Genomic DNA, 19,953 nt, shown 5'->3' on the forward strand with positions numbered 1-19,953 from the left:
AGCTTTCTGTAAACACATTAATTTGGAGCATCACAACTGGAAAACCTGTTTTGTAATACACGTGAATCTTAGTATTTCTATGAGGTAAGCCTGGAGAGCCCCAGAACTAAGCATGATCTTAACTGTTTTTTACCAAGAACAGAGAAATTAACCATCTCCTTGATAAGTGGACATCCTCCCAGCAGCTAAGCATTTAATAAACTTATCTTAGACAATGGTCCTTTGGCTTTAGTAAAAGTACACATATTACACAGCAGTAAATTAAGAACATTGACATTTCATTACCAGGTCAACCCCACTTGTGTATCTACAAAATTCAGGTGAAGTAACAGGTACAAAACAATATTGTCTGTACTCATGATCGCTCCAATATTCAGAATGCAGCAGTGTGGAGAACAGGAAAATTAGCACTAACTAGTTGGTTTGTAGGTGGCTATGTCAGACTACCAGGCTGAACTATTCTGTTGGTGTTCTGCTTTATAAAAGATCATCTTAGCTAATCTCACAGAGCTAGAAGCAGCATTACTGTACTCTGACAGGTCCAAATGCCATTTTTACAAAAGCTAGGAGGGGAAGATTACGAATGGTAGTAATTTAACAGTATATGAAAGAGCTGTTCATGAAAAATTTCCATTGTCCCACATGTGTTCATGCTGTACAACACATAGTGCAAAACCAGACAGGCCTGAAGCTTTACCTATTTCATGCTGCTCTTCAGAATCTATATTTGAAAGCTGTACACGAGACTTACCAAAGGACAACGTTGTCTCCCGGGCAGCGTTCCTAACTTCCTCTATTTCAGATTGGCACAGATGGGCGACCTGCTCTATACTCTCTACAGCCTGTTTGAAAAAAAGTAAAATTCCAATGGTAGCTTCAGCAAGCATTTTGAGGAACACTTTTTTTGCAAGATAAACACATTCCAAACTGACTCCTATCCCTTCTTGCATCTGACTTCAACTGTGATCTTTCTTTTCTCCCCTAACATATAAGCTTGTACTTGATTTTTACAAGCACAATCTCACTTCTGCCGCTTTCTCTTTTCAAGGCATGAGAAAGTTAAAACTCTAGCATGCAGTTCACTGCTGCAGTATTGTTAAATTACCATAAAGCAATCAGGACCTTCACTGACAGGTTGTGCAATGGCAACAGCTGCTTTGCAAATCTGACTATTTGAGAGTAAGACCGGTTTGTGGGGCCTATCTTGTGACTTCATGTTTGTAGAAACTGTACTCACAATAATCCCGAGTGCAAACAATTTATTACAGACTTGTAGCTGTTAGATAGCTTTAAAGCTATTCTGAAATTTTCTTATAATAGCAATACAAATATTACTTTTATTTTCTGACTATAATCGCTTATTATTAAAATAAAATGAACTGATTTAACTTCTAATTTCTACAGTTAAAATGTAAGAACCGACTCCATATACAAATGACTCCACTGCTCATTTTCATACACACTAGGTGTCTCCCCATCAGATACCGTCTGCTGTGACAGTACTGTAGAAGTTAGGAAGCATCCTTTCTACCATTTTGCTGTGCTCGTCAAATCAAATTGAGACACTCCAAGCTAACTGCAGCTCCCTCTACCTGCTGCCTTTTAAATAACAGCAATAGTATTTTAGACTTGTGGCAGCCAAAGTATTCATCAATCTCAAATAAAAGGAAGCTGTAAAAGTAACCCTACAAGCTTAAAAAAAATAGATAACACTTCATCACCCAGCAGTTTTTGCCAGATGCAGCAAAAAACAAGTAGAGCTATAAATACTTACTCTGAGGTTTTTAAGGGCCAAACACGCAGCTTGCTGAAGTCTTGCATCACAATCAGCTAAAACATCAGTGTAAAAAAGGAGAGCCTAAAGGAAAAAAAAAAAAAAAAACACAGATAAGAAGAAAGGTTTTATAACCTAAGCGTAACTGAGCACTCAAATTCAGACTGACTTTAGCACTATTTTACCTACGTGAAATTGAATAAAGGATACAGAGAAATCAGTTGAGCACTTCATGGTTTAGGCTCAAGAATAGATTGATGAAGTGCAACGGTACTATTCTAGGATAAAACAAGTTGCATGTATTCCAGCACCTACTTAGAGAAGCTGATAAGCACTGTAAGTTTTAACCTTTTCCCTAAAGTTCTTGTTTGCTGCTGCACGGGAGAGGCAGGATGTGGCTGCTTTGCTGACGCGGTGGTTGTCATCCAGCTGTAAAATCCCAAGCAGCCGTAAAGTCTGTGGTAGAGGTTGGAGCTTGTTCAATCGCTTTCCTTTCAATTTTTTAAGAGTCTTCAGCCGTCCAGGGCACTGCAGCTCCTCAATTAGCATCACTGCAAGTGAAACAACTTAACCTCAATAAATGACAAATGAAGACATTTTCAAGACAAGACAAACTCCTCTCTAACTCTGTCTCCTTCAGCCTATGAAGTTATTCACATGGCTAATAAGCAAGCTAGGCACGGCAGGAAGCACATCAGGATGACTGCCCCTTTGACCGTCCTGTCTTCTTTCCCTTTCATTGTTTCATTTCCTCCTATGCCAGACTGTCAGACAAATGGAGCAGTGACTAGTATCACAATTCTCGTTCATGGGATGCAACAAGGTCCTTATAAGACCTGGGTGCCTCAAGTACAACATATGATGCAAGAGAACTCCTGTACCTTTGGACATTAGGACAACCAGAACAGTCCTAAAACAAGGGGAAAAAATGATCAAGCCAAATAATTCTTTAAGCAGCTTTGAAAAATCTTGCTGTATTGGTCAAAAAGAAAACCTTGTATGTTTGTGTTTTTTTTTTAAAAAAAAAAAGGAATCAGATGCTGGATTGACATTTTTAATTTGAAGAGTATTCCAGTTTTTCTTCACTAATAATGCACAAATCCTCATTCCCCTACCTGATAAATCACCTGCATCAAAAATAAGACTAAAGATGTGTCCAGTATCAGGACCATTTTAAAAATAATTCGTTTCTGATACAGGCTAAATTTTAAAGTGCTATTGGACTAAGCTTTGGCAAGACTCTGGCTACCTCTTAGAAAGCATGTGCTAGTAACCTCTGAAATTTTATTGCTATTAACTGTGTCATTGCTGCTGATATAGCCACACAAAGCTACAGACATCTACTCAGTTCTTGAGTCTAGCTGTAGGTTGCTGCCAAATTAGTTTCTGCTCTAACTTCAGTACATCACAGAACCCTTTTTTTACAACACTTAGGATGAATGTTTCCTTCACACCTCTGCTTGTTTCTACCTGGTCAGATGTGAGAGTCAAGCATGCCTGTCCTGTTCTAACTAAACGTGCATGGTTATAAGGGGAAATAAAATCAAAACCAATTGGCAATGCAATGGTAGGGCTGTTTTTTGCTCTGGATGTTTACTTCACCAGTAACCTGAGTAGCAAGAAGCAGCTCCTGGGCTTGATGATTTGAATGAAGAAGCCAAGTGTTGCCATTACCTTCTTTAGCAAGTTTTCCCAAGTGTTTGTCCAGGCTGGTAATGTGATGTTTCTCCAGGTAGTTATAAAATTGGAATAAAGTAACTGGTTCTGTTTGGTGGTATGGAGAGGGGAGCAATCCATCACAGGTGACAATCTGCTCTAGAAATCTCCGCAATACTGAAGGGATAACACAGAAAAGAACAAATGAGAAAAGGAAAAGTTGGTTAGATGTAAGCTGCTTAAAACAAATATGTTCTTTAAAGGCACAAGGACAATTTTAATCCTTGCAACAAAATGAAATCAAAGCAGCCTCGTGTTCAAGGAATGCACTGGTACCTGCTTCTAATTGACCAGGGTATTTTTCCTTCATTTTGAGCGCTGATGTGTATTTCAGTGCATGATGGAATCTTTCTGCTGAAGCAAACAAGATACTGCCAGGCTCTGCGAGATCACTCCAGATTTTCAGATAGTGCTTCTTCTTCTTAGTCTTCTGAATAACTGAAAAGTCACATTTTAGGAAAACAGTGAACTCTAGCAGATTTTGGATTTTACATAAGAAATTATGCACTGCATGGCGTATCTAGGGATGTATCAGCATAAATTGTATTTGCATTATATAGAAGGCTTAGTTCAAAGCTGGAGATTTGCTTCCAGTATTTTAAACATCTGCAAGCACTGATTTCAGCAACCTTTGGTTGTGGTACCAAACTGTCATTAGGAGACCTGAATGAGAGGCCTAGCAGAGCTCTACTGCCCCTCAGTTCATTAGTAACTTTTCCTATCATCTGAATTGAGTTTCAAAAGAACTTTCTGTGAGTTTAACCATTTCCACTTCTTAGAAGTGGCATGCCTCTTGCTGGTAGCATTTTAGAGATCCTTTCTTATGTACCTTCACAAGCAGAAAACTCCAAACCTCTGAACATGAGCCATGTTTTTTCTAAGAATTTAGAATTTATCTGTAAGAACTTTTTTACTTACATGAATGCTTGTAAGGAATCTAGAATGAAACTCTGATGTATCTGGGAAAGCTCAAACAGCACAACCTGTAACTCTCACACCTCTGGAATGCCTTGACAATATGCAGTTACTCACTTTCTTCAACAGACGTATCCAAGACATCCCCCAGGACTTGTGTCTGCTCTGACACTTCTTCCAAAATGCTCTCCTGGACAATCTGGGCTATGTTTAGTGATCTGAGTTTCTGAAATGCAACATGCTCATCTCAATAGCTGAAACAAAGGCAGTACCAAGCTCAAGATGAATGAGTATTTGTTTCATAGAATCAAGCTTCTAAAATCTGAGAAAACACCAGCTTTTCTCAAAAGGCCTCTTTTCCCATCACTTCTGAGTACAAAGCTGCTCAGCGGAACAGGACAAATAAATCACATTCTCCTGGAAAAGACTGTCCAGCATTTAAAATTCTTCTCTGCCCCATCCATTGACAACTGTGTAGCAGATCAATAGTAACAGATAAACTGTCCTCTGCAGGCCATCCAAATCAGAGGTGATACTTTGAAGACAATAATGTGCTTGAGCACTAACAGAAATCAGCAAAGGAATAAGGTCTCAAGGAGAGAAAAGAATTCTTTCTTCCCAATATGCTACCAGTTCTTTCTAGAGGCAGCAGTTTTTCCATTCATTAAATAATAATAATAATAATAATAACAACAACCTCTTATTGACACACAATGCAACCAAAATTTATCCTACTTCTTCGACAGCCTGCTTTGGGCACAGAAGCATTTGTTAGAACTTCATAAAAAACAAGAGGCTGAAAAAAGGCAGAGGTATTGTATGATGTGATCTGCCCACATACATGTACACGGCGCATTGCTGGGACACGACTGCCATCCTGCACCACCGCCCTGGAAACCCACAGGCTACCTCTTACCTGTAAAAGAGCTTTGCACAGCTTCAGATGAGTTATCAAAAGTACATCTAAGTTGTCATCACCAGTAGTTACACCTCTTGCTTCTGTTTTCATGTCACAGCTCAGGGACTGAAACGTGCTGTCATTGTATGTGCTGTTGAATGAATGAAATGAAGCTCAGAGCATTCAAAAATAATTAAAAAAAATGTTTCTATCCTGGATATTCATACCATTAGCAGCTCTGTGCAATTCATACCTAGCCAAGCAGAGTCTATCAGTAAGTATCCCTGGGATTAGCCTTGCTTTCCCCTTTTCCTTGTCCCCTGTAATAAAGTGCTGCAGGTACCTACCTGATACTGGCTGTTCTTATACTTCCAAATAATGAAAGCTCATCAGCACTGCAGTCAGCGTTTAAAAAGTCAAAACTTTCCAGCACTGTTTCCACCATTAAACTTTCCATAGAGGAACGTCTGTGATGAAGTGTCTTTAGCTGTTGATAGAATGGAGGGACAAATACTGTTATTTGCAGGCATCAAACCATTTTGCATGATTTCTTTGTTGATTTTCATATCATTCTAAACAGCAAACCAGTTTGCTTTTCTTCCTTTATTCTTAACACATCAGGAAAGCTAGCTCTTGGTACATCGCTGATTCCAAAATAATGCTGCTAATTAATTTTGCAGCATGCTTCAATGTTTTAGTCTGTTTGTATTCCTCTTTGGATTTCCACACCTGTGAAGGTTGGTACGAGGGCTGACTTTCTCTGCATCACCTTCTATTAGTGTCATATTCCCTGTTTCATATCTAGAAGTAGCAATCTGAGCAGGCTGCTGCATGTCAGTGTAGTATCCAAGAACTTTTCAGATTCTGTTTAACCCAGACTTGTTTCCAGTTTGACTGCATGCAGTTTCTCAATTTACTTTTTTTCCAGGTTATTGACCTCTGAATGGCATCTGAAGGCTGTCCCTGAGAGATGCAACACAGCGCTTCTGTGTAGTCAGCTCTCAAGGCTGCCTTTTCTGAGTACTGACTGACCTCTGGTGGCCAAACTTATTTTTGGGGAACATGCCACTGACACATTCTGATATCAAACCCACTACAGGGTCACGACATTTTTACAGCTCCAGGAGTAACAGTGGAAACTACCTGCAGTGGAAGCTACCAAATGTAAAACACCACCGTACCTTTAGTTTATCCCTCATAGATAAAACTTGGTATTCCAATTTCTCCAGTTGGGCTTGCCTGACATCATGTAATTTCAGCAAATTTAACAGTTCTTGGAGAGTTTTATCGATTGACTTTGTACATCCATCTAGTTTTACATCATTTGCAGCATTCAAGCTTTTCTGGCTAATGTTTTCTTGTTCTGTCAGATGGCGATTTCTGGTCTGGTTGAAAGAAGCTCTGCTGCCTTTGCCACGACTCAGAAAACTAGGTGGGTTACTTGGAAATCCATCCGCACACGGAGTCTTCTTCAGAATGTCCAGAGTTGCGTGATTTGGAAGTGGATGTTGCTCTTCTGCACAAGCCTCTTGAATAATCACCAATGGCAATGTCCTGTGGTCTGCAGCTGGAGTTGCATTTCTAGACTCTGTCCCTTTCAGATCTTCAGAGCTGAACGAGTCTGCTTCACTCGTCTCCACGGGATCGTGAGCCTTACTCCTCTCATGCACACCAAAATCACAGGCAGCCAAATAGCTCAGTATGCTGGGAGGCTGAGCTTCTTCACTTACATCCCCTTGGTTCTGTCTTTGTTGCAAAACAGACTGCAGCAAATAAATGTATAGGTGAACACATATATAACTGAAAAGCATAAGACACCACCTAAGACAGAGAGCTGTGGTTTCCTGGCATGGTGAGGCAACACCAAATCTGAGTTAGACTTGATATTAGGGAAATGTATATATAACCTTATCAGTATTTGAGACACATTGCAGAAACAGAGAGATCGTATAAAACAACCACTAGATTAAAACCCTCTTGAATGCATGGAGAGGTTTTTCTATTCCCTTAGGCTACCCTTGGCAAAAAGCTGAGCTGAGGAAGAAGAAGGCTTTTTTTTACATAGCAGTTCTAAGGTACTGCTCTGCGCCATGACTACTGAGGCTGGATCCTAGTTGGATTCCCACTACAGAGTATTAGAAACGCGCCCAGATCCCCATCGTCCTGGCTGCTCAGAGGCATATTTGGCAGGAATTTATTTTCTTCTACAAAATCTAAAATGATACTCAAATTAATAGAGGTTAAAATAAAGTAAAAATAATAAAACTAAAATACAAAGAAGCCCCCAGATAATCTGCAATGGTTCTAGAATGTTACATGTTTCCACATTTCTGAGTATGCTCTTCAATAGCCTAATCTAATCCACAAATCACATCCTAGGTTTGCGCTTCGCATCTTGTTTTCCTCAGCATACTCACCAGATAGTATTTCTCTCTGAAGCTGGGGGTATTTGGTGGGGTCCAGTTGTATAAAGAGTTCTTCCTGCTACCCACAGAAAACTTGGCAGTGGTTCCAGGTGACAAAAACAGGTTCTCCGTGTCAAAGGGTCTGTAGCAAAAGAAACAAAAACCCATGTGTCAGTACAACCAGCAAGTACAGCTACGTCTAGCAACAGGATCAGTTAGGATTTGAATTGTGACATTTAATAAACACCAGGATGAATAAAAGGAAAGAGGGACTGCCTCTCTGACCAGTATCTTTGGTTGCACCGGCAGAGAAAGAAGGAAGTAGGTGAAAATAGTGTATATTTTACACAGAATTCACAACACCCTTTAGAAAGAGACCTGTGCCAAAGCTTTTGGAAGAAGAGCCCAACACACCAGCAGTCTGACAAGTTCCCTGTCCCGCTGTAGTTTTCTACGTGACCAACAGTGGTGGCAAGTATGGTACGGGTTGCTTGCTGATAGCACTGGACAGCTTGTGAGAGACACACGTATCAGACAGAAAGGAAATATAAAACATATAATAAAGGAAAACTGTAATTAATTTCCCTCCTCTTAACTTCTCACGTTGCACATGGACAGCATCCCGCAGTGCAACTCACCACTGTCATCCTCAGCATGGAGGTAACGCTATGGGAGCTCGCCTAATACAGGTTAATTGGCAAAATTAACCAGTGTCACCCAGCTGGGGTTCATCAAACAGGCCAGCTCCATGCAGTCACACTAACAACCATCTGTATTGTCTCACTGTGTAGAAAATACATCAGATTTCTGACAGCAAGAACCTCGTAGCCAAAGCCTGCTGTTTACTGATGGAAGCAAATTGCTTCCATCCATGGTGCTTCTTAAGAGACGCAGGGATCCATTCCTCAGGTTTTTCATTTGTAGCTTGTAATATAGCAATACAGTAATGCAAAATGACTCTTGGTAGGAAAGGCACAGGAATAACAAGGTAAATCATCTTGCCCCTTTGACAATTACTGGTACCCTCTAGCAAAACACAGTGACAGAGCTGCCCTCCGCAATCGCAGGCAGTCGCTGTTACTGCAGAAAGCAGGAAGAGAGAGCGAAAAGAAGGGTGAAGACACACTGGAAAGAATCAAGTCTGCTCAAAACCATCTATTATCTTTTGCTTTTAAGCTCTTTGGGTACGATCTGTCATCCTGCTCCACATCGTACAGCAAACAAAGCATCACGTTGGGACAGATCTAAGAGCCCATCTCACCCAACAGCTTGACGTTGACAGAAGCCAGTAAGGAAACGCAAAGGAGACAGGTCGGCTGTAGCAGGCCTTCCCCAGACGTATACTCAAATTTCAGGCAATCCATAGCTTAGATGTGTCACGCGCCAGACTTCATAAGCAGAATATTGCCATCAATCGTCACTAGCAGACAAACTTGCCCTTAGCTTGTCTAGCCACTTCTTGTAATCACTGACACAAGATCCGTGTAGGTCAGAAGGACGCAGAAGTTTGGTTATTTAACTTTGAAACACAGAACAAGTACCTTGACTGGGGATGTCCTCTGTGGCTAATCGCCTCCTTTTCACACTGTGCACCGCAAACACCTCCGCCTACACAGCAACACTTTTTCAAGCGTGAAAAATTCTAACCTATTTAGTGTCTCCTTGTGATGAAAGTGACCCCAACTCTGACCATTTTTGTTGTCCTCTTTCTATTTCTACATTGCCAAATGCACGTTGACCTTTGCTTATGACTCATTAACCAAAATGCATGACATTACAACGCCTTCGTTAAGGCCAACGCTAATGCTGTGTATGACACTCCTTTAGCTTGCCTTAGCACCTCTGCAGGACTTCAGCATTCATGTCCAAAACACGTCCCCAGCCTGACCTTGAAGAGATTTACAACTCATCAGAGCTTTTGTTTCCGAGACTGAACCTCCCATGACATCAGCAGCTTTGCACTTTGACACACTCAGGTGCCTCAGCCTTGCCAGCACCGTGCACGGATAACAGCGAGATGTTTCATCAAACCCACACCCTGCGGAGGGGTGAAATACTTGAGATTTCTACCATTTCCTCACCCTTCTTCATTTTGCTGTTGGGTGTGTAAGGAGGACACTTCCTGGATTACATCCTCAGAGAAACATAAGTAATGGGGCAGAGCTCAGAAGAGCTGAACTCAATTCTGTCTTCAGCTCCCAAGGCTCTGAACTCCTCTCTCCCAGTGGCAGGAGAGCACCTAAACCAGCCTCCTTCTGTCCAGTCCCACCACGTATTAAATAGCCATAAGGCTCATGGTGGATAGACATATCTGAATGTCCCCATTAAGCCTGCAGATCCAGGCTTGTATTAATCCCAACAAAAACTCTGGTCAGCTGGAGCAGGCTCACTTATTAACATGTTGTGAGATTTTTTTTCCTTTTCTAATGACTATACATGCAAACATAGATGCAAATTTAGCAGGGTGATCAGAGTTTGGTTTCTGCTGGTCATTGTGGCATAATGAGCACCTTTGTCAAGATTGGCACAGCTTGTTATTGGACTAAGCTATGAAACATCATTTGGATCCAAAGCACAGCAGTATATTGATGGACTACTACCTAAACATACCCGCATGAGCATTTATTCATATAAGTTTTTGGCTATAGCAGGACAGTCAGTAGGGATGTTTCCCCTTGTGCTCCCTCCTCCTCCCCCCCCCCAAAAAATAGGAAAAAAAAACAGACTTTTTTTTTTTTTTTTTTTTTTTTAAAATTCTCCCTTCAGAGTTTCTCTCCTTCTCCAGAAACCCTTGTGAGCCAGGCCAGCATATGCTCAAAGCAGGCAGAAATTACAAGAGCGGTTGTGGCTGGCTGGTACCCTTAGATCCCAGAACGGGGTGCTAACTGAAGTTTTGAGAAGAGAATACAGGCTTTCTTTTTGTCCTCCATGAGACAGAATTCAGACTGCTGTTTTGGTTGGCAAAAGAAACCAAGGCTCCTGCCAAACTGGCCAGCAAAGCAATTCTGCAACAGGCCCAAGCTCATTCATGCTCCTCATGGCATAATCTATAAAGGAGCTGAAGGAACTTTTATTAGAGGCCAGAAGACTAGTGGCCTAGTTAAAGAAAATATACATTTAGAAGTGGAAGAGTGATCTGCACTTGGATTCCTCACAAAGCAGGTCCGTAGTGAAAGCTTGCCTTTCAGGGACATTTGGGCATGGCTGGTAGGTTTGTTTAGTCATTCTTGAATCAAAGAAAAAGCAGCTGTTTTAGAGTGCTTTATCTTTGAAAATAGAAACAGCCTGAATTATCACCATGTAACTTCTCATTCCTGTAAACAAACAGGCTGTCAAAGAAGAAGAGGCTGCCAGCCTGCCTTCTGTGCTGAAGTGCTCTGGAGAATCCACTTGGTAGGATCCCAACACCTTCCACAGAACTGAAACACAGCAGAGATGCACAGCTGAAATCTTCTCATACACAGGGAAATTCCAAGTGGGGATTAACTACCAAAAAAGTGCATCACTGCTAGTCCTTCTCCCAGCTCGTTTATTGCCAGCTCCAAAAGCTGGGTGATGTTTGTCCCAAATGCCATAGGAGGGCCCGTCTTTGCCAGTCAAAAGCTGCTGCAACAGGCAGGTATCAACATAATTTAAGTTACACATTTCTAGAAAATTCAGTCACAAATACCACTTGCTTTGGAGACATAGGCTATCATCTGAGAAACCATACAGTATCCCAGAATAGGAAGGGCTTTTCTTCATACTGCTCTTTTGGAAGAAAAAAATTTGTAACATACATATGTATTTATGCCAGTTATTGACAGTGACAAAAGCCAAGCAAGTAAACTCAGCAAGAGCAAGTATGAAGTAAACCTGTTAGAGGGCCATTGGTGTAGGTTAGCACAAAAGAGAAGTGATCTCAAACCTCCATCACAAGCGTGCCATCACTCAGTATGCACTTTCCATAAGGGCAAAAACAAATTTTATACCTAGAGTTCATTAAAGCATGTCTCTTTTACTCCACAGAGATTTCTAGGAATGTTAGGCTTGAAATCATAGGGAGAAAAGACTTCCCTTATAAGAAAGGCACTTCTGCAAACAGTATTCTGCCTGTAGTCCCTTCTGCCTTAAAGCTGTGTAGAGGGTTTAAAGCCAGTGGGAGTTTTGGAGGTGTATGTGTACACTGTGGGGTGAGTGGGAAGAAGTGACAAATATTTGTTTAGCATCTGACTTTGCTAGGGGTGTCTAAGAGTCCATATAAGCCCCATACCCCCTTTTTCTCTACTTCCTTCCCCAATTGTAACACATGCAAATGTCAAAACCCAAAAGTTCAACGGGCCTTTAAAAGGTCTTTCATTTTAAAATCTGTTTCTACATTAAAAAAAAAAAAAAAAGGTATCATGCAGCTTGCAGCATCCTCACTCCACACACTTGTCATTAATTGTAACATGAACATGTCTGCTTTCAGATTCAAATGAGAATATGTATGTGCTTTGCCACAAGTAAGAAGCTTCACAGAACATACAATGCATGGTCACAGTAAGCTTCCCGAGTAAGGCTTTGTTACCCAACTAATTAGTGGCTCAGCTTCTCAAATAAGTTAGAGGCTTCAGAAGCCTCAGAGCAGCTGCAGCAACTCACCAAAACATCTACTGATACCCAATGTTAGATCTCAGGAGGAAAAAAGTTGCCATAAACAACAGGTGCACACAGAACTCTGCTGTGTGAGTTTGTTTCTCATCAACTTGGAGCAGTGCGTGTGTTTGAAAATAAGTTTCAGATGTTGGTGCTAAACCTTACGTTTCAGCCCAATTGTATTTACAGTTCAACAGAATGGGTTTTCAAGAACCACAGTATACACAAAAGTCAGGCAGAAAATAGCATGCTGATCAATAAAGCTCTTCTTTCCTCTCTCCCAGAAAGTCAACCTGAAAACTGTTTCTCAGCACTCAAAGGTTTTCTGTTGCAATTCCTATTCATGTGGCAGTTCTCCCGTTTGTGGCTTAAAAGACTAAATCAAATTATGTCAAGGTTTAATTATGTCAACAATTAAGTGAAGGTTCAAGTCAAATTATGCTTCCAAAGGTAATTAAAAGTAGAAATAGGGTATTAAGACTTGATTTTCAAGCCTGACTATAAAATACATTTGGTTATTTTACCCAAAGGGCAGGGAAATGTTTCTCTTTTGGTAAGATCTATTTGGCAGACCACACATTAAACACATACAAACTTTTTATTTTTAATTTTTGGTGATTTTTAAGAAAACAAGAAGCCACCTAGGTCAGAGAAGCACTGTTTAAGGCTGTGTCATGAATGAGTCTGACCTGCAAGCCATTACATGGTGCCCTTCCTAATCTAAACGTTGTTCACTTTCTACTTTTCCCGGAGAGAGCCTAGATCCATAAGGACCTTCTGGAAAGGCCAATCTTTGATGTCATGTTCAAAAGCTCCTTGGACACGGTGGGCTGAGAAGAACTGAGCACCACAATAAGCCACATACAGAAGTACAAGTGAGAATGTCCCACTTTTTAATTAGGCATTTCACTAAAACAACTAAAATTAATCCCTGCACAGTAGCAATGGGAAAAAGCTAAGAAGTTTTGATTTGTTACAGACAAGATGCTCACTGTGCACTGACATTCCCAAGCTTTAAGCTGCTGCCTTTGCTTCCCAAGAAATTGAGAAGCTTTCCCCAATACCAATCTGATCTGTTGTGAAGTTTACTGAATTATATAACTGCTTGCCATGTTAGGAAGGTAGGAAAAAAAAACACCACCATCCTACAGGCAAGCTTATATCAGGGTATTCACACAGCCCAAACCCTCACAAACCCAAGAAAAAGTAGTAGTTAATGAGCTGCAAAATCATTTTCCTCACTTCTTCAGAGATTCTCAGGAAAGCAGGTCACTCATTTTCTTACTAATAAAAAAAATCTTAATAAGTTCAGAGAGTTATCATATGATCTGTAGACAGAGCTACAAATTAATACATATCAGATACTGCTGTTGGGAAAGGACTAATTTAGGCTCATCATACACCTACTCAGACATAACCAACTAGAGTTGAAGAACTCTAGAAGAACAACTAGAAGATAAAGCCTGGCAAGACTGCAGTGGTACACCCAAATAAGAAAACAAAGCAGAAGTAACAGTACAACCTGAAAAATCTATAGTGGTATGTCTAGAGAAGAAGTTTGAGTGCAGCATCCACAAAAGTGAGAATTTGTTTTTAATAACATCAGTAATCAACTACAAAAACTAGTACAAACAAGTATAAAACAATTTAACAAGTCACAGGCACCATGAAAATAATGAGCTGTTTTAAATGTGCATCTGTATACCAGGCTTCCCTGCTGTGCACAAACAGGCCTTATATCAACAACTGTGGTCATAGTGCAAATACAAAGGTGCTAAGTCTACAGAGAAGCTTAATTTTTTAATGACTTGTGGCCTGGTAATAGTAATTGTCCTAGATTCCAAGTAAGTATATTTTTCCATTGTGCCCAGAAGCTGCTACTTGCAGTTTCATTTGAATGAATGCTCATTCAGAACAGTCCTAAAGTAAGCAAAAGCTTACAATCAGCTCTTGTGGCTAGCCATGGCTGTGGTAACAACAGTAGAAAGAACTGAAGGGTCACAGAAATAGGTTCTGCCCCTTCCACCCTGTGCTTCCATTCCAGAGGGCTGGACCCACAGATCCAGAGATCAGGCCCAGCAGCTGGAGTTGCTGTAAGGAAGTGTGAGGCTTCCATCTATCCTGCACCTGCTCTGCAAATAGAAAGAGGACTACGATGCTGAATGCTGCTAAGTGACATACATGTACTTCAGAATCTTTATTTCACTTTTTCTGGCTCCTTTTTTTTTTTCATTTTAAGCTGTACTTACTTCCAGAGGACCTCCAGTTGCAGCTTGATAGTGCCCAGCTCAGTTATATCCACAATGATTGCCTGAGGCTTGGTTGTAAAGAAGTTTATGCTGTCACATGTCACAACTCCAACTAGAATAGTGGCCAGTCCTCGCAGTTCTGTCACCTGCAGAGACAAATATCCATTTTTATCTTAGCAGATAATCCTAAGAGTCATGTGTATGGAAAGGCAAATTTCCCAGGCTCAGATTTGCTCGGAGGCCCACAACAAACTTAAAACCTCGATACTCATGTCTTGGATCCTGAACTGCTGTGAGCCAATAATCCCACAAGGAATATGCCATGGATTGCTAACACAGAAGAGGAGATGCCTGGGCCATGGAAAGAAACAGAGCTGTACAGCACTTCTAATAACACAGTTTGGAGAACTGTGATTAAGAACAAACGTAGTCTGAAATTTGGAAATTCTAGCTCAAGTAGTCATTGATAGTGCAGAGTCCAGCCTGCATCTTATTACAAGAACACCGTCATAAATATATATATATAAATAACACAAGCAAGTATATTAGCCTACCTACACTAGAATATTTCAGGTCTAACCTGCCTGAAGAATCTCGAAGTGCAGCTGTCTCCATCTACTGTGACCCTTCTAACAGTTCTGAGCTAACCTGTGGAGCAAAATCTGAACATAAGCACCAGTTCTTCCTTCTAGCTCTGCAGGCAGCTCCAAGTTCATTAGCAATCCAGGTGCAGGCCTGCAGTTTTTTCAGCTACTTAAATAAAACAAACTAAATCAAACTTTTGCTATACATCTTTGCTATTGAAAACACATCTATTCTGCACCAAGTTGTTCCAAAACAAGTGCATAAAGCATCAGACAGTACAGAATTTTGGCACAAGTACCAAAAGTCCACTTCAGGAATTAGTTCCATGCCTGCATCTCCTTTAAATGTAAGCAAAAGCTGTGCTCCTAGGCTCCTCTCAGAAAGTTCTTTGGCACTTTTCAAGTTTATATTTTTTTAAACCTACTATGAATTTGTTCTGGGTAAAGATTAAGAACAAATTAGAAAGAGAAGAATGGTGTGGAGAACATTTGTCAGACTTCCGTAAGCTGACAGAAAAAGTAAAGCTTTGCATTAGCTCTTATGAAACAAAGCCTTTCATTGTCATAGAAATACACATTTTTACAACTATTACAGGAAAAAAAGAAAAGCCTCTCAATTAGCCTCTCACCTGATCTTCATTGTACAGCGGCACCCAAAAACATGTTATAAGCACATTTCTAAAGGCTGTGCTGGCAAGATGCCAAGAAGTCCCACATATGTAACCCACTTCTTGCTGCCAGATAGGAGGGGAATATTGCAATAGCTGCTTTAACATCAATGCCAGAGCTTGAAACCCTACACTGGCACAGTTTCCTAATAGACTAGGGTCCAGCACAGACTTCGATCTCAGCTCCTTTTAGGTTGACAGGAGTCACAGTGCAGATTCCAGCCCATGAAAGGTGCCAGACTACACTGGAATTGCTGCTTAAGGATTAACTCCACCTGCTAGGTATGTAAGGTATGTACCAGAACCAGTGCCAGCTGCATAAGGGTCAACAAGTAATACAAGCTTCCTCCAAGAAATACCCACAAAACATCACAGACCACTACTACTGGTCCCTTACTGTTAAAGATAAGGCCTCTTTTGAGGTACTTTATCTTTCTGCAGCAACCTGATACTACTACTTAAAGTACACCTCGTACTGACATATAAATGCCATTAGCTTATTGGAAACATGGAGCATCACTTAATGCAAACATGATAAAACAATCTGTAGCACACCCACATGTGCATTTTGAATGTGTAGTTCAAACATCCTCATGTGCAGTGATATGTTTTCCATATACCCATTTTTCTTTTTCAGTAGAAAACAGAACTCTAGGTACTTAATATCCCACATGGGTAATACAAGTAATACACATCTTTGTGTCTCCACATTTAAACTTTACCCTACAGTAACCTAGATATTGATTTAAGATGTCTTTTTTTAAAAACAAAAACACAGACCAGACTCCAGAACACGGGAAAGCAAATGCACCAGTACAGTACACAGTGCTCCTAGCACTGGTAAGGAAGAATAGAAGTAGAATTCTGTTCAATACACGGCACGTTGATTAAGTGCTATTTTTACATGACTAGGAAAATAAAACTATATAGGAGTTTTGACAAATGCACGGTACACTAACAGGTAAGCAGTAAGATAGAAGACCTGTTAACACACTGATTCCAATCCAACCATTATACACCACACCTTGATTTCAAACTGCTCGTGGAGATTAGGTATGAAAATCTTTTCTTCTTCGTCCCATGTTTGGCTGTCGTCAGTCTCAATCTTGCCTTTCAACCGCCATTTTTGGCGTCCCAGTCGCACAAAAACCTGGAAACCACAAAGAGAAGGATGGTAGGTCAACATAACCCAGAACACTCTCTGGCCCACAAGCCTCACTCTGTTCCAGTACTGCAGAGGCAAAGCTGTTCTTTTGATCACTGTGCGTTTAGGAACTCGGATAAAGTAGAAGGCTGGAGGCAAGGTTCAGGCTGTCAGATTTAACACCTTAAATCAATGTCTAACGACACATCCCATCCATTCCAAAAGACTTGTAAAACTATGTCTACCTGGTGCAGAAGTACTGAAATACAAGGCTCATTGGAATTGATTTGGAATCACTACAAGTAGGAGAGCAACCCTGTAATATACTGAGATGCATTCAAATCGTGCCAAGGGCAGTCTTCCAAGAAACAGGCAGCAACTGTTACTTGATTCTAGGGCAACTTTGAAGATAAAGACCTGCTAGGTTGGTTTTCATAGACAATCACTGCCATCTGTTAAAACCTCTCCTAACACTTAAGTCTTTTTCTTTTAAGTCTCAAAGGCCAGAGCAACCAATGAGTGTGCCAGAGTACTGCCCTCACCAGAGCAGTGCTTGGTTTTATCATAGCCTGTTTACCCACTCGCCTTCTACGTGTCGCACCCTTGCACTCCGGTTCCTCTACTGTAAATTCATAGCAGTAAAATAAAGGGCAAAATGAATCACTGTATACGGCACCTCATATTGGTCCCCTGGGCAGAGACGTGCGAAGCCCACCAAGCCTGAAAAGAAAAGAAAAACTCATCGTATTTGAAGAGTTTTATGATGTCCCACAAAGCTTCAGCTTACAATAAACAAAGAGACAATCTGGTAAACACCCCTTTGTGCTCAGCTCCATGCAGAAGCTATTCCTATAGCCCAAACCTCTTCAGAAAAACTTCAATTGAGACAAAGAAAGAAAGTTTGTCAGTTTTTGTACTAGAGTATAAAATACCATTGCAGATCTATTTCATAGCACTGAAGCAAACAAGTTTGCCAGAATTCTCTTCAGGGTCTGATCCAGAAAAACAGTGGAAGCAGCCAACACTAATTTTGGGTTTCCTATGTAGAAATCTGATTTGTTGAGAACCTATTTATTCATCTGATAAATCTCAAAGAAAACACGCGAAGAACATACCTTTCATCTTCAAGTGAAACTCTCCTAAATGGACCTCCAACGCCCCTTCTATAAAGCACATGTCCTAGAAGGAAGACTGAACAGTCACTAGGAGTGAAAAGCAGTGAAGAGTAGCTACCCTTCCCATACATACCATTTTCTTATCTTTAAAGAACTTTGGCTATTTTGTTGTGTGTGTGGTTTTTTGTTGTTTTTTTTTTTTTTTTAATATATATTTTAACTGATAGACAACAACATTTGCACTAGTGAAGGCCAATGGAGAGATCATTCATACCACTTTTCACAGAATTTCTAGGTTGGAAGAGACCTCAAGATCATCAAGTCCAACCTCTGACCTAACACTAACCAGTCCTCCACTAAACCATATCCCTAAGCTCTACATCTAAACGTCTTTTAAAGACCTCCAGGGATGGTGACTCCACCATTTCCCTGGGCAGCCCGTTACAATGTCTAACAACCCTTTCGGTAAAGAAGTTCTTCCTAAGATCCAACCTAAAACTCCCCTGACGCAACTTTAGCCCATTCCCCCTCGTCCTGTCACCAGGCACGTGGGAGAACAGACCAACCCCCACCTCGCTACAGCCTCCTTTAAGCTAGAAAATTGTGATGCCTCTCCACAGTAGAATGGAATTGCTTAAGCAATTCACCTTCAGTTACCTTCCACTGTTTGTTCTACAAAAATAGCATGGCTTACTTGTGATGTATTTAATTCTCATCACATTACTTCCAGTGGAAGTCATAATTCACTCCAGTGTTAAAGCAGAAATTAAATGAATTTTTCAGTTGTCCTCACAAATGCACGAAGCCAAGTTAAGCAGGGGACAAAAAAAAAAAAAAAAAAAAAGAAAAAAAAAGGAATGAAACACAGAACTCAAGAGCTTTGCCTGCAAGGTATTTATCTCACAAGCTTCAATTTGCATTATATACCTGTATTTCAGTTTTGTTTTTAAACCCCCACCAATAATAAAAAGCCAACAGCAAGTTCTGGTACGTTTTTCGCTAAGAAACAGTCAGGTCATCACTACGTATGAGCAGTATTCCCTACCTCTGTACATCCCTGAAAGTTCTTGTAGAGCTCCACTAGACTCTCCCTGGAGGCTTTGGTGGAAGGAGACAAGGCAAAGGCATGTTTCATGTTAGTGGCGCCATCACGCAGTCTGCACTGGATACAGTAAGCTTCATAGAGTTCTTCCACCTACAAGATTTTTAGGTGAGGAAAAGAATTTACAAGAATTACCCTGACATAATTTTAATATGTTTTGGGAAGGAACATTGTCAGTCCTTAACAGAGGGGGAAAAAAAAAAAAAAAAAACACTCAAACCACCCATAACCAAAACCGATTATCTTGGTATTGCACCACAATGCAACACCTGCATTTTACAGACTGATCAGAGTGCAACAGTTTGTAGATATTCCAGCAAAAGAAGGAGGGGATATTGAGAAATAACTCACTCTGTGATTATTAAGAAGTGGAAGACAGGGAGTAGAGTAACACTTTGTTCAGGGAAAAATTACTCAGGGAGAAGAAAGTTAATTCCCTGAATATACATTAACACACCTACACCTTTACCCATGTCAGAGGATAGATTTAATTCCTTTGGAAGCAGATCGTAGACATACACGATAAAGAACAGCCCACCTAGGCCCCTTGTGAGAAAGGGGGCAGGGGGATAATGTGTGAAACTTCCGAAAGCAGAGTTATTTATTTATTTTCTGAACAAACTGGCAGAGTACGCAAATTGGTTTCACAGGCAAGCTCATGTTGGGCTGTGCCAAACATTCAGCCTGAATAGAACCATTCAAGAAAATAAATAAATAAAAATCGCCTCCTTCAGTAACAAGAGTGGCTACAGCTTTCAAAAAGTAC

General features: G+C 40.6%; 1 protein-coding gene across 12 annotated transcripts in view; it reads right to left on the minus strand.

The window, feature by feature from the left end:
- The window catches only part of RIPOR3 (RIPOR family member 3), a 62,457-nt gene that overhangs the window by 5,028 nt on the left and 37,476 nt on the right, over nucleotides 1-19,953 (minus strand). For all 12 annotated transcript variants that reach the window (XM_027473156.3, XM_038166372.2, XM_038166371.2 and 9 more), the window contains 15 exons: nucleotides 19,131-19,280; nucleotides 18,086-18,149; nucleotides 17,647-17,690; nucleotides 16,851-16,976; nucleotides 14,575-14,720; nucleotides 7,721-7,850; nucleotides 6,485-7,066; nucleotides 5,651-5,790; nucleotides 5,322-5,454; nucleotides 4,523-4,631; nucleotides 3,767-3,928; nucleotides 3,449-3,607; nucleotides 2,123-2,325; nucleotides 1,775-1,858; nucleotides 752-842 (listed from right to left, as the gene is read on the minus strand). In XM_027473156.3, the coding sequence (XP_027328957.2) occupies nucleotides 752-842; nucleotides 1,775-1,858; nucleotides 2,123-2,325; nucleotides 3,449-3,607; nucleotides 3,767-3,928; nucleotides 4,523-4,631; nucleotides 5,322-5,454; nucleotides 5,651-5,790; nucleotides 6,485-7,066; nucleotides 7,721-7,850; nucleotides 14,575-14,720; nucleotides 16,851-16,976; nucleotides 17,647-17,690; nucleotides 18,086-18,149; nucleotides 19,131-19,280 (2,323 nt within the window). The remainder of the gene's footprint in view (nucleotides 1-751; nucleotides 843-1,774; nucleotides 1,859-2,122; nucleotides 2,326-3,448; nucleotides 3,608-3,766; nucleotides 3,929-4,522; nucleotides 4,632-5,321; nucleotides 5,455-5,650; nucleotides 5,791-6,484; nucleotides 7,067-7,720; nucleotides 7,851-14,574; nucleotides 14,721-16,850; nucleotides 16,977-17,646; nucleotides 17,691-18,085; nucleotides 18,150-19,130; nucleotides 19,281-19,953) is intronic.

Source organism: Anas platyrhynchos, chromosome 21 (assembly GCF_047663525.1).
Source record: "Anas platyrhynchos isolate ZD024472 breed Pekin duck chromosome 21, IASCAAS_PekinDuck_T2T, whole genome shotgun sequence".
In the NCBI taxonomy this organism is placed as follows: Eukaryota; Metazoa; Chordata; class Aves; order Anseriformes; family Anatidae; genus Anas; species Anas platyrhynchos.